This window comes from Calypte anna, chromosome 25 (genome assembly GCF_003957555.1).
Source record: "Calypte anna isolate BGI_N300 chromosome 25, bCalAnn1_v1.p, whole genome shotgun sequence".
Lineage (NCBI taxonomy): Eukaryota > Metazoa > Chordata > Aves > Apodiformes > Trochilidae > Calypte > Calypte anna.
In genome coordinates this window covers 627,998-642,143 of record NC_044270.1, presented here as the reverse complement: position 1 = coordinate 642,143, position 14,146 = coordinate 627,998, and the positions used below count along the sequence as shown (strand labels likewise).

General features: G+C 53.3%; 1 protein-coding gene across 4 annotated transcripts in view; it reads left to right on the top strand.

The window, feature by feature from the left end:
• INTS3 (integrator complex subunit 3) overlaps nucleotides 1–14,146 on the top strand; it is a 40,355-nt gene that overhangs the window by 13,454 nt on the left and 12,755 nt on the right. For 3 of the 4 annotated variants that reach the window (XM_030465093.1, XM_030465092.1, XM_030465091.1), the window contains exons 7-16: nucleotides 1,691–1,835; nucleotides 2,689–2,818; nucleotides 4,209–4,306; nucleotides 5,584–5,775; nucleotides 6,144–6,231; nucleotides 7,472–7,551; nucleotides 8,770–8,861; nucleotides 9,377–9,483; nucleotides 10,462–10,581; nucleotides 13,980–14,109. In XM_030465093.1, the coding sequence (XP_030320953.1) occupies nucleotides 1,691–1,835; nucleotides 2,689–2,818; nucleotides 4,209–4,306; nucleotides 5,584–5,775; nucleotides 6,144–6,231; nucleotides 7,472–7,551; nucleotides 8,770–8,861; nucleotides 9,377–9,483; nucleotides 10,462–10,581; nucleotides 13,980–14,109 (1,182 nt within the window). The remainder of the gene's footprint in view (nucleotides 1–1,690; nucleotides 1,836–2,688; nucleotides 2,819–4,208; nucleotides 4,307–5,583; nucleotides 5,776–6,143; nucleotides 6,232–7,471; nucleotides 7,552–8,769; nucleotides 8,862–9,376; nucleotides 9,484–10,461; nucleotides 10,582–13,979; nucleotides 14,110–14,146) is intronic. The other variant, XM_030465095.1, reaches the window with a different exon arrangement.

The following is a 14,146-nucleotide window of genomic DNA, read 5'->3' as shown; positions in this document are numbered from 1 at the left end:
TGGACTCAATGATCTTTGAGATCTTTTCCAACCTTGCTGATCCTGGGATTGGGGAAGGGGGAAGCCAGAGCTTTAATTTTAGCCACTCACGTGAAGATCCAATGCCACCTTTGGGTTAATGTGTGCTCATTAAATGTCTGGTTCATTAAAAACAGCTCCAGCAAAGCTGCTTCCCCAGCCCTGCCCAAGGAGGCCACGACCGCTGCCCTGGGGGAGCCGGGTGGTCACGAAGCTGCTCCTGGCAGCTCCAACCCACTGCTTCCTCCCACTGCTTTCATTTTTCAGATTGATGAATCCTGAGGCTGTCAGTGCCTTTTTTAGGTTTTTTTCCTCCTCCCCCTTTTGACAGCATTTTTCTCTTCGGGGCAGCCCTTGCTGCTGGAGCTCCCCAGGAGGTCCTGACCTTAATTAACTCCCACATCCTCCATGTGCCTCCTGCCCAGCTGCTTAACCTGCTCCTGGCATCCAGCTCGATGCAGGGAGAAAAGCTTGGGAAAGATGACACTTGGAACAGCTTCCCAAATCCCCCTTGACCAAGGGTTGGGGAGTTGGTGGTCTCTTCAGGTGGCCGTGGTGGCACTTCCCATGGGAAGTGGTTTCCAGCTGGCTGGGGATGATCAATCCTGCTGGAGACACCAAGTCAGCCCAGCCCTTTCTTGGCATCCAACACAAATAACCCAGCTGACAAGGTGCTTTTTATGGACTTTTTAAAGAGAATATTTATTGCTGAGTTTAGATAAGGAGGGGGGGGGTGAGGAGGAGACATACCCAGCAGGCAGGGCCAGGCTGGTGGAGCTGACGATGGAGAAACCTTCCTGGTGGGCTCCATCCCTCCTGGGGAGTGGAGCTGAAGCATCTGCCCACCCTCAGGACACCAAGCTGAGAGATCAAAATCTGCTTCCAGAAAGCCAGCTCTGGGGGTAGAGCCCCTGCCCCCCCAGGTAGGACAGGTCCTGCTGTGTCCACCTCAGACCCTCTCTCCACCCTCTCCCAAATCTTTCTGATTTTTCAGCTTAACCACCTCTGGTTTCCCCCAGTTTGGTGCTTCCAGCCCCCTTGGTGGTCTCCACAGCTCATTCTGCTCAGGATGCCACTGGTTTTGTTGGATTCATCCTCTTGGTGCTGGCAGACTGACCAGAGGAGTGTGGAAACACCTCTGGCACGGGGGTGTGGGAGAACATTCCAAGCCTGATCCTGCAGGAAAGTCCTTGAAGCTTGTCCTGGTGCACTGTCACTTGGTTGGAGCTGCCCTGACCATGGGGAACAGTAAAGAGGCTCCTCTGGAGGTTGGTGGCATCAAGGTCAAACCTCTTAGAGGGGCAGCTGCTCCCTCCACGTGCTCCTGAGCCTTTTTATTGCTTGTGGTTGCAAATACTTCAAACTTGTTGTGGCTGAGAACATCTCTGTGGCCTGGAAACCCACCCAGGGCTTTGCATGAAGACATCTGCCACCCTGCCAGACAGCATGGGGTGTCAGCACCCAGATGGGACCATCCTGGGGGGAGGAAGAGGTGCCCTAAAGCCAGGACCTGCCACAGGGCAGGGAATGCTCTGTAGAGGAACATTCTCCAGGCTGGATTCCCTGACTTTGTTGTTTCTTTTGTGCCTCAGTTTCCTCTGTCCTGAGTCTCCACCTCAAGGAGGTGGCTGAAGATGTTTTTCCATGGATTTTTTTTCCTTCCTTTACACAGAGAGTGGGTGCTGAAGAGCAGCCTCTTGATAGCCATGGCAGTGTACACCTACCTCCGGCTCATCGTGGACCATCATGGCACATCCCAGCTCCAGGCTCTTCGTCAGAAGGAGGTGGATTTCTGCATCTCCCTCCTCCGGGAACGGGTGAGCAGATCCAGGGGACTCAGGGGGGGGTTGGGAAGAGAGAGCTGCTTCCCTGGGAACCCACGGGGACCCACGTGTGCTGGCGTTACCCACGTTCCTTGTGCAGCTGGAAGGGTGTGGGATGTGCTGGTTCCTCAGGGTCACCCCTCAGCTTGCCCCATGCAGTCTGGGGGTGGCTTTTGAACCCTCCGAGAAGGGGAGAGGAGATGTTTGGATGGGGCTGCCTCGTTTCAGCCTCTTTGCTGGTTGAAACCATTCCCTTCCTGCTCCTGGACCACCTCAGCACTTGTGGAAGATCTGCAGGAACATAGGTTCCTCCTTTAGGGAGGCAGCCAGCATCTCCACAAGCTTAGAGCCAACATGGTAACCATCTCCAGGCCACTCTTTGGTCCATACCATGCTGGAGAAGCCACCAAAGCTCAGTGGCTTTGTGTTTGGTGTCCCTGTGGGCCCCAGCTCCCTGCCTGTTCTTCCTTGCCGGGTGGGCAGGACCAAGTGTGAAAACTTCAGAGACTGGCTGAGGTCCTGGAGAGGGGAAAAAAAAAAACCAAAACCAACTTGTCAGATTTATGGGTCAATTGTTTGCTTTACACGAGGAGAGAACATTTTAAAATAGCTGCTGACCTTCCCTCCTGTCACCCTGCCTCTCAGAACCTGTGAGCTTCAAACACAGGGCAGGATGCCAGGGGCAGGAGAGGGGAGAGTGTGCAGAGAGTGAATCATCTGGAGCAGGCGGGAAGGTTGAAGGACTGCTTGTTCCTCCCTTCCCCCTGCCTGGGAGCAGGTAAAAAACACTCAAATCAGATGATTTTTTTTTTTTTTTTTTTTTTTTCCTCTCTGTTTTTTCCCCAAGTTCATGGATTGCTTCATGATCGGGCGGGACCTCGTGCGGCTGCTGCAGAACGTGGCCAGGATACCTGAGTTTGAGCAGCTCTGGAAGGACATCATCCACACCCCACAGGTCCTCAGTGCCCAGTTCACAGGTAGGCAGAGCCAGGGTGCCCTCCTGCCTGCTGACCAGGAGAAGATGCCACCAATAGTGGGAGCTTAGGAAAAGGGACAGGGCCCGGACCACAGAATCACAGAATTCCCTTGGTTGGAAAAGATCTTCAGGAGTCCAACCATAACCTAACACTGACAAGACCTTAACTAAGCTACAAAAGGGCTGGGGCTCCATCTTGCTTTCTAACTAAAAGAAGATGCCAGCAAAAGTGACTTTCTGCTGGCTGTAGGTAGCTTAGGAAGGAGGGACAGGTCCTGGACAAGTCACTAACTAGAAGAAGATGCCACCAACACTGACTTTCTGCTGGCTGCCAGGAGGGACAGGGCCTCAACCAGTCTTCCATGGTCACCTCTGGACCTTGGTGGCTTTGGCCACACTTTTAAAATGCTTGGAGGTGTCTGAGTGTGAAACCACCCTGAAAAACAGACCCTTCAGAGAGATCATGAAGGATGTGGCCAGGCCACCACGTGGGTCATTGAATTGGGTTGGTTGTTCTGGACTGAACACATCCATAGTTGTAATTATTGCTTTGGTTTTTGTTTTTTTTTAAATTGGAGCCCAAAATATTTGAGTCCTTCAGGCTCTGTTGAAAAGAGCTCCCATGAAGAAGCTCTAAAAGAGATTTGGTTTCTCCTGTAGCCTCACACTTTGCTGTCATGGAGCTCCCTGTACAGTCTGGGTCAAAGGAGACATGATGGAGAGAGTCTTACATGTAGAATTTTTATTGGTACAAATGATTCACTTCTCTAGAGGTTGTCACATCCTTTGCTGGCTGCAGGAAATGGGGTTTTAAAGCCTTCTCCCATCCCCAGGACCTCTTCTCCTCTCAGGGGCTGTGTTAATGTCACGTTAAAGATCTCAGATGATGCTGAGGGAAACTCATTAAATCCTCAAGCTCTGTGAGCTCTGCCTCCAGCTCCAGAACCTGTCCCAGCTGGGTTCTGCTGACACTTCCCAGCTCAAGGGCTGCAGGAACCCAATTCTCTCCTCACTGGGACTTGTTCCTGTGAAGTCTGGAAGGTCCCTTCCCCAAAATAATTTCCTCTGCAGCTGGGCAGAAGGGGTCTGGTGATTTCTTGGTGCTGAGAGCCCTGTAGTTGCTCTGCAAGGTGCTGGTTCTCTCTCACAGCCACCAGTCCCCATCCCTTTGGGTTTGGATCACAGAACTCTCCTGGTTGGAAAAGATCTGGAAGATCATTGAGTGGAAGATGATCGAGTCCAACCATAACCCAACTCTTGATCCCTTTCCATTGCCTGGGGAAATGGAGCTTTATGCTCTGCCCTCAGATGTTGTCAGACCCCTCCCTGCTGGGATCCCCTTGGTCCTCTGCCATCTCTGGGACCATCCAACCCTCTCTGTCTCTCCCCAGGTGTCCTGCAGCTCCTCCAGTCCAGGACTTCTCGGAAATTCCTGGCTTGTCGCCTCACTCCTGACATGGAAACCAAACTGCTCTTCATGACCTCCCGGGTAACTCCCTCAGCCTCTGTCCAGGGGGGAGGAGGACACATGGCCCTGCCTGGTCCACTGGTCCCATTCCCATGTTGGCACCAGGAAGGAAGGCAGGACTTGAGTGGGATGAGTGTTTGAAGTGGAGTTTTCCAAAAAAGAAAGCAGAGAGGAGGGCAAATGGGGGCTCTGGCAGCTTTTCCCTGAGCTTTGACTCTCAAGAATGTGGCAAACAGGTCCAGGGAGGTTCTCCTCCCCTTCTGCTCTTCCCTGGTGAGGCAATACCTGGAGAACTGTGTCCAGTTCTGGGCTGCCCAGTTCAAGAAGGACAGGGAACTGCTGGAAGAGGGGACAAGAAATGGGCATGAAGGGGACTGGGACATCTCTTCTGAGGAAAAGCTGAGGGACTTCTAAGTCTAGAAGCTTCTTAAAGCTAGGTCTTCTTAGTCTGGAGAAGACTCAGGGAGGATCCTCTCAGCACTTATAATTCCTTCAAGGGTGGGAGTCAGAAGGATGGGGCCAGATTTTTTCAGTGGTGCCCAGTGAGAGGACAAGAGGTAACAGACACAAACTTCACCCTAAGAAAGTTCCACCTAAACTTCTTGACTTTGAGGTCAGCAGAGCCCTGAAAGAGACTGCCCAGAGGGGGTGGAATCCTCATCTCAGAGACTTCCCAAACCCACCTGGATGCCATCCTGTGCTCTAGGAGAACCTTCCCTAGCAGGAGGCTTGGACTGCCTCATCTCCAGAGGTCCCTTCCAAGCTTCCTTTCCATCCAGTCCCCTTTGCTTCCTTCCCTCCAATCCCCTTTATCCTGACCCAAACCAGGACACAGAGCCCTGAAAGAGGCTGCCCAGAGAGGGTGGAATCCTCATCTCAGAGACTTCCCAAACCCACCCTGTGCATCCTGCTTTGGGAGAACCTTCCCTAGCAGGAGACTTGGACACAGAGCCCTGAAAGAGGTTGCCCAGAGGGCATCTCCAGAGATTTCCCAAACCCACCTGGATGCCATCCTGTGCTTTAGGAGAACATTCCCTAGCAAGAGGCTTGGACTGGCTGATCTCCAGAGGTCCCTTCCAAGCTTCCTTCCCTCCAATCCCCTTTATCCTGACCCAAACCAGAACACAGAGCCCTGAAAGAGGCTGCCCAGAGGGGGTGGAATCCTCATCTCCAGAGACTTCCCAATCCCACCTGGATTGCTCTAGGAGAACCTTCCCTAGCAGGAAGCTTGGACTGGCTGATCTCCAGAGGTCCCTTCCAAGCTCAAAAGCTTCACCTCTCCTCTTTGCCTCCTCCAGGTCCGGTTCGGTCAGCAGAAGCGGTACCAGGACTGGTTCCAGAGGCAGTACCTCTCCACCCCAGACAGCCAATCCCTTCGCTGTGACCTCATCCGGTACATCTGTGGGGTTGTCCACCCCTCCAACGAGGTGCTCAGCTCTGACATCCTCCCCCGTTGGGCCATCATTGGGTGGCTCCTCACCACCTGCACGGTGAGTTGGGAGCTTCAGATCACCCCAACCCCCCCAAAAAAAAAACCAAAAAAACCCCCCCAGAAATCAAATCAGCACCTGGGGACCTTCCCTCCCAAGGGAAGCTCAACCTAAACACGAGGAAAAAATTCTTCATTGGGAGGGTTCCAGAGAGGTGCTTGGAGTCTCCATGTCTGGAGAAATCCAAGCCCATCTGGATGTGGTCCCGTGGGATCCCTCTCTAGCAGGCAGGTTGGATTTAGGTGATCTTCAGGTCTCTTCTAACCCCCAGTATGCTCTGGTTCCCTGGAGGCTGCTGGGGAGGGGTGCTCAGCAAATTTTCATCAGAAAAATTGGTATTTTTATTCTGATTTTTCTTTTTCCTGCAGTCCAACGTTGCTGCTTCAAACGCCAAACTGGCCTTGTTCTATGACTGGCTCTTCTTCAACCCTGAGAAGGACAGCATCATGAATATAGGTATTCCATCCCCAGGGAGCCTTTCTCCAGATGGGAGAAGAAGGGGTTAATACCTTCCAGAGAAATAGGAGGATGCTCAAATCTCCCAAAGGTGTCAGTTCCCTCCCTTACCTTTAGCTCCTGGAGAGCTGCTCTGATGGAGCCACTTTTCATTGTGGGGTTTTTTGGCCAAGTGTCTTCTTGAGGTCAACTCCAAAGCTGCTGAGCTCTCCCAGGACTCCAGGCACAGGAGCTGGTGGCATTTCTGGGAGCTCTGGCCCACAGGGAAGTTGGTTCTGGCCATTTTTTGAAGCTTGGATGAATTCAATTAGCAAATTGGCAGATGACACCAAGTTGGGGGGAGCATGGATCAGCTGGGAGGCAGGAGGGCTCTGCAGAGGGACCTGGAGAGTTGGGATGATTCCAACGGGATGAGGTTCAACACAACAACCCCCTAGGGAGCTCCAGGCTGGGCACAGAGTGGCAGAAAGGGACCTGGGGGAGTCTGGATTGCCAGGAAGCTGAAGAGGAGGCAGCAGTGTGCCCAGGTGGCCAAGAAGGCCAATGGCATCCTGGGCTGGCTCAGGAACAGCGTGGCCAGCAGGTCCAGGGAAGGGATTCTGCCCCTGTGCTCAGCTCTGGTGAGGCCACAGCTTGAGTCCTGTGTCCAGTTCTGGGCCCCTCAGCCCCTCAGGAAGGAGATTGAGGTGCTGGAGCAGATCCAGAGAAGAGCAAGGAGGCTGTGAAGAGATCCAGCAGAATTGCTGTGAGGAAGGGCTGAGGGAGCTGGGGGTGTTGAGGCTGGAGAAGAGGAGGCTCAGGGGAGACCTCATCACTCTCCCCAATTCCCTGGAAGGAGGTTGGAGCCAGGGGGGGTTGGGCTCTGTCAGTCAGACAAGAGGCCATGGGCTTCAGCTCTGCCAGAGAAGGGTTAGGTTGGGAATTAGGAAGGAATTCTTTCCAGAAAGGGGGATCAGGCATTGGAATGGGCTGCCCAGGGAGGGGGTGGATTCTCCGTGTCTGGAGGATTTTAGGATGAGCTTGGATGTGGCACTGAGTGCCATGGGCTGGGAACCACGGGGGGAGTGGATCCAGGGTTGGATTTGATGACCTCAGAGATCCTTTCCAACCCAAATGATTCTGATATTTAAGAGCTACGTGAGGGCCAAGGCTGTGTCCAAGCCCAAAGAAAGGGATTCCCTCTGCTAAAGGGGGGGATAAAGAGGGGGACATGGCCATCTCTGGGGCTCTCTCTTTCCAGAACCTGCCATCCTGGTGATGCATCACTCCATGAAGCCTCACCCTGCCATCACTGCCACCCTGCTGGACTTCATGTGCCGGGTGAGCCACCCCTGGGGGGCTGAGGAATTGAGTTTCTCCTGCTTTAGGGGGCTGAGGGGGTTGTGGGGTGTGGGGTGGGTGACGTGGTAGAGGTTAAGTGGCATGAGGGGGGTTGAGTGATGGGGGCAGTGAAAGCAATCACTGGAGTCCACACAGTCCCTCTGCCCCCAGAGAGACCTCAGGAGTGTCACCAGAGGACTGAGTTCCAAGGTGAGGAGCCCCCAGGATGGGAATTCCATGAAACCCCTGGAGCAGCCAAACAGGGGCAGCTCACTGCCAAAAAAAAAAAAAAAACCCAAAACCAAACCACAACAGAAAAAAGAAAAAGTTCTTCTTTCTATTTTATTTTCCATCATCTGGTCTGAGCCTCTGGATTTGGAAATAGCCAACAGAGCAGCTGGGTCACTCCTGGAAGCCCTGTAACACCCCTCACTTAAATTAAGGAAGGATTTTCCCCTTGGTTGGTCAGCCAAATTATCCACCTCCCAAACTCAGGAACCAGAGGTCTGGAGGACTCCTCCAGGTCTCTTGAGAAATCCAGGGCCATTCCTGGAGCTCTGGGCCACTTGTTAAGGGGAATGCTGCTGTGAGGAGGCATCAGAGACTTCCCAACTCTGCAAAGAAATCCAGAACACTGAGTGTTAGTGGGAAAAAGGCTTTGGAGTTTTCCCTGTAGTACCTCATGAAATGCTCGCCCGGTGTCATCCCCTGAGGGCAAACAGAATGTCACTGCAAGTGTCACCTCCCTCTCCAAGGAGGGATTCTGGGGGAAGCCCTGCCAAGAGCTGCTGATTCCAGTAATTTGGGCTGATGATGTTTTCTTGGAAGTGGGACCTTCCCATGGCACCAGGGCTGGAAGAGCTTTGGGTTGCATCACTTTCCTCACTCTCTGTGTCTCCCGAGTCCATAAAGCAGCTGCTGGCAGAGGAATTAGGTTGAAGTTTCCTGGGATGACCCAGATTTCAGGGAGGAGTCCTCATCCTCCCTCCAGAAGCAAAGGACACCGTGAGCAGAATTTTTGAGGGTTTCCTCCTCATCCTCCCAGCCTGGGCTGATCTCTTTCAACCCTCTGAGATCCTTCCTCTTGATCACCTGGGATGCTTTTGAGTTGAGATTCCCCCAAGAAACCAACCAATGGCCTGAGCTAATCCTGGCTGTGTCCTGGGGGCTGGGACAGGCAGATTCATGGCACTAATGTGATCATTTTCCTCTTTTCAGATCATTCCCAACTTCTACCCCCCACTGGAGGCTCACGTCAGACAAGGAGTGTTCAACTCCCTCACCCACATTGTGGAGAAACGAGTCCTGGCGTAAGACAACCCTGGATTTTACTCCACACAAACACACACACACAACCACTGCCCACCACATTTCCTGGGGCTCCCCAGCTCCAAAACCCCCTCCAGGCTCTGCAAGAGCTGCAGAGAGTGTTTGTCTTGTGTAGGAGCCATGGGAGAAGCCACAGTTGTGGCTTTGTGGGACTGAGTTTTGTCCTGAGAGCTGCTCCTTGAAGTAAAGGGGGTGGGTGGGTTAAGAAAGCAGTGGCCACTCCACTTCAGATGAGTAGAAATGTCCCCAGCAGCCTTGCTCCTGGGCCTCCAGCCTCCAGACATCTCCTCCAGCAGCCAAATTCCCCTCTTGGGAGGTAAAACCTCTTCTCCCTTTCCCACACCTGGTGACCAAGTGAGGGAACCTCAGCTGAGCTGCTGGAGGGAAGGTGGGACCAGAATGCAAACCAAAGCCTTGACCTGAGAGGGGAAATCACCAAGGAGCCCATGTCCTGACTTCTTCTCACCTCTTCTCCTTTCTGTCCCTCCAAAAACAGCCACCTGGCCCCACTCTTTGACAACCCCAAGCTGGACAAAGAGCTCCGTGCCATGTTGAGGGAGAAATTCCCGGAGTTCTGCAGTTCCCCCTCTCCCCCCATCGAAGGTAGGGAGCAGGACAGGGAGTGGAGGGGGTGGTCTGGCTGTAGTGGGTGGTTGGACGGTGGGATGGGGCTGGGGGGAGAGGAGGAGGAGGGCTCTGGGTGCTGGGATTTGGGGATGGTTGTGGTGTCCATGCACAATGGCTGTTCCACCCTGCTCCCTGGTGGCCACTGAGCCTTTCTTCTCAACTGGCTGATGGACACCAGGAGATGAAAGGCAGAGCCAACCACTTCCAACCAGGGTTTAACTTTGCCAGATCATAGAACCATGGAATGGGTTGGGTTGGAGGGACCTTAAAACTCATCCAGTGCCCCCTGCCACGAGCAGGGACACCTCCCACCAGCCCAGGGTGCTCCAAGCCCCATCCAACCTTCAACACTGCCAGGGATGGGGCAGCCACAGCTTCTGGGGGTGACCTGGGGCTCAGCACCTTCAAATAATTTCTTTCTCATATCCAACCTAAATCCACCCTCTTCCAGTTTAAAGCCATTCCCATCACTCCACGTCCTTATCAAAAATCCTTCTCCAGCTTTCCTGGAGCCTCTTCCAGTAGAGGAAGACCAGCTCTGCTGAAGGACCACTCTTGTGTGGAGAAGCAGTCAGACATTGGAATGGTCTTCCAGGGGAAGTGGTGGATTCCCCCACTTTGGAAAATTGGAAGTCTCAGCTCAACCAGGTGCTGGGACACCTCACATCAACAATAACATCAGCAGGGTTGGACCAGATGATCCTGAGGTCCCTTCCAACCTGACATTCCATGATTCTATGATTCTGAGACTCCACTGGAAAGGTCCTGGCACCCTTGGCATGGGGTCGGGGGGGGAGTAAAATGGAGTTTCTGGGTTTTCCAGGGTCCATCACTTGCCCGGACTCTTTCTTCCCTTTCCAAAGCCCTTTTCTCCCTTGCTGGAGCTGTTGATCAGTTGAGTTGACTGCTTGGCAGAACCTTCAGCACCTTCCCTTCTGCTCTGCCCCCTTGCAGTCAAAATTGAGGAGCCCGTTGCCATGGAGATGGACAATCACATGTCAGAAAAGGATGATGGGTGCTATGACAACGCCGAGGCCGCCTTCAGCGACGACGAAGAGGATCTGAACAGCAAAGGTGAGGAACGCTTCGCGCCGTCAGGTGTACCCCAAAGCTCTCCTGCCTTTCTGCTTCACCCCTACCTGGGGACTCCCCACTGCCTCCTGGGCACTTGTTCTTTGAGATAAAGGATCTCCAGACCAGCAGCTGGTCTTGAGAGCACCTTCCCCTCAAGATAAAGGATCTTCCTTCAAGATAAAGGAGCTCCTCTCAAGATCGAGGATCTCCAGACCACCAACTGGTCTTGAGTTGGTGGTCTTTAGAGGACCAACTGGTCTTGAGAACACCTTCCCCTTGAGATAGAGGATCTCCAGACCACCAACTGGTCTTGAGAGCATCTTCCCCTCAAGATAAAGGATCTCCAGATCCACCAGTTGGTCTTCTGAACATCTTCCTCCTGAGATGGAGGATTCTGAGAACACCAGCCAGTCTTATGAACATCTTCCTCCTGAGATGGAGGATTCTGAGAACACCAGTTGCTCCAGTGAATACTTTTCTTCTGAAATGGAGGATTTCAAGACCAAGATTACAAGATGGTCTAGAGAGTACTTTTCTCCTGAGATGGAGGATTCTGAGAACACCAGCTTGTCTTGTGAACACCTTCCCCTCGAGATGGAGGACTCTGAGACCATGAGCTGGTCTAGTGAGCAACTTTCTTTTGAGGTGGAGGATCCTGAGACCTTGAGCTGGTCTGGCAAACACCTTCTTCTTGACATGGAGGATCCCAAGACCATCACCTGGTTTTGTGAGCACCTCCCCCCTGAGGTGGAAGATACCCAGACCACCAGTCAGTCTTGGGAGCTCATTCCCCTCATGATGGAGGATCCTGAGACCACCAGCCAGCCTTGTGGGCACCTCCCCCCTGAGGTGGAAGATACCCAGACCACCAGTCAGTCTTGGGAGCTCATCCCCCTCATAATAGAGGTTCCTGAGACCACCAACCAGCCTTGTGGGCACCTTCCCCTTGAGATGGAGCATCCTCAGACCACCAGTCAGTCTTGGGAGCTCATTCCCCTCATGATGGAGGATCCTGAGACCACCAACCAGCCTTGTGGGCACCTCCCCCCTGAGGTGGAAGGTACCCAGACCACCAGGCAGTCTTGGGAGCTCATTCCCCTCATGATGGAGGATCCTGAGACCACCAGCCAGCCTTGTGGGCACCTCCCCCCTGAGGTGGAAGATACCCAGACCACCAGTCAGTCTTGGGAGCTCATCCCCCTCATAATAGAGGTTCCTGAGACCACCAACCAGCCTTGTGGGCACCTTCCCCTTGAGATGGAGCATCCTCAGACCACCAGTCAGTCTTGGGAGCTCATTCCCCTCATGATGGAGGATCCTGAGACCACCAACCAGCCTTGTGGGCACCTCCCCCCTGAGGTGGAAGGTACCCAGACCACCAGGCAGTCTTGGGAGCTCATTCCCCTCATGATGGAGGATCCTGAGACCACCAACCAGCCTTGTGGGCACCTTCCCCTTGAGATGGAAGATACCCAGACCACCAGTCAGTCTTGGGAGCTCATTCCCCTCATGATAGAGGATTCTGAGACCACCAACCAGCCTTGTGGGCACCTTCCCCTTGAGATGGAGCATCCTCAGACCACCAGTCAGTCTTGGGAGCTCATTCCTCTTGTGATGGAGGATCCTCAGCCCACCAACTGGTTTTGTGAACACCTTCTTGAGATGGAGGATCCCCAGACCACCATCCCATCTCAGAAGCTCCTTTCTCTTGACATGGAGGATCCTGAGACCTCCAGCCGTAAGCACAGTGCCCTCAAAGCTCCCTTCATACCAGGGACAGGAATTGCACCCCAGGCAGACCCCCTCCTTGATAATCAGGTTTCCTTCCACCAGAGAAGGTTGTTGAGGCCCAACCTCTGCTCCTTCCCCATCCCTGAGGGTCAGACTCAGGAATCTGCTGCTCAAAGGGAAAAGCTGTTGGGTTTTGTCTCATTGCTTGGTTGTTAAACACTCCCTCAAGTTCCTGAGAGGAGGCTGGGGCCAGGGCTGGTTCATTTCCCATGAAGCAAGCAACAGGACAAGAGGAAATGGCTCCAAGTTGCACCAGGGGAGGTTTAGATGGGAAAGGAGGAGAAACTTCTTCATGGAAATTAAACACTGCCCAGGGAGTGGTAGAGTCTCCATCCTTGGAGGGGTTTCAAAGCCCTGGAGATGTGGAGCTGAAGGACATGGTTTAAGCACTGGACTTAGAGTTGGGTGAATGGTTGGTGAGAGCTCAGTTATGGTTGATGCTCATAAAAGTCTTGTCCAACCAAATCAACCCTGTGATTCCCTAAAGTTTCCACCCCTGGAACTCTTTTCTCCACTCGAGTGTCCTCTCGAGGTGTCTGTGTGGTTGGGAACCCCTGGGGCAGGTGCTGATCACAAAACTCAAGGCTCTCATCCCTCAACCACACCATTTTTATTGCACTCCCTCCCTCTGGAAGCCATGGGGCTGAAAAATCCACCACAGGTCCCCTCTGGTCACCCAGGAGATGAAGTCATAGAACCATAGAATCATGGAACCCATGTCAGAGTGGTTCCAAAGGATCCCTATAATATGGTGATAGGAGCTTTATATATATAAATATAAATATAAATATGGTCCCTTAAAGGCCCATCCAACCAACCCTCCTGCAGTGAGCAGGGCCACCTGCATCTAGACCAGGTTGCCCCATCAAGCCTTGACCTTCAGTGTCTCCAAGGATAGGGCCTCCAAGCATCTAAAGCTGTTCCTGGCCTTGGTGGTGGGACTCTTGGGGGCTTCCTCCCATGCTGGGGGGCTACAGGAGAGGGGTCACAACCCCAGGAAGGGGCAGGGGGTGTGACATGGGGCTGTAGCACTGTGTCCCAGAGTCCCATCAAACTCAAGCCAACTGCTTGAGGCACCTGAGAAGGACCCAGAGCCACAGAAAGGAAGGATCCACCTTATCCCACCCCTTCGTGGTAGCTTCTTTGTGAATGTTTTGTCTTCTGGACTTGGCTGTTGGTCATTTCTGTGGCCTGGGATGAGCCTGGAGGATGAGGGTGTGGAAAAGCAGTTGAGGTATCTGAGTTTCAAGAGTCCTGAAGCTCAAAGAGAGCTTGTTGTGTTGGTTGAGCATCTTGAAGGCCAAGCCAGAACATCAGGTTTGGGAGATGGACTGAAGGGAAACCCCAAAGGGTCCCCAGTTCTGGACCATCCCCCTGCCTTTGGGTCCCATCCCACCTTCCTGACACGATTCTGAAGGGTGAAGGCAAGAGCTGAGGCTGAGCCACCAGGCACTTGGGGACCCACTGAGTGTCCTGGGGTGTCCTGGGGCACCCAACAGCCCAGCCCAGCCCCAGTCCTGCTGCCAGGGCAGGGAGTGCCTCCAGTTCTTTGTAGATGGAGCTTCTTGGACAACCAGAGTGTTCCATTGGGGTTTTCTTCATTGCAGGGAAGAAGAGGGAGTTCAGGTTCCATCCCATCAAAGAAACCATTGTGGAGGAGCCTGTTGATATCACACCATTCCTGGACCAGCTGGATGAGTCTCTGAAGGACAAAGTCCTGCAGCTTCAAAAGGGAAGGTTGGTAGCAGTTGGGTTTGGTGCCTTTTTGTGTTGA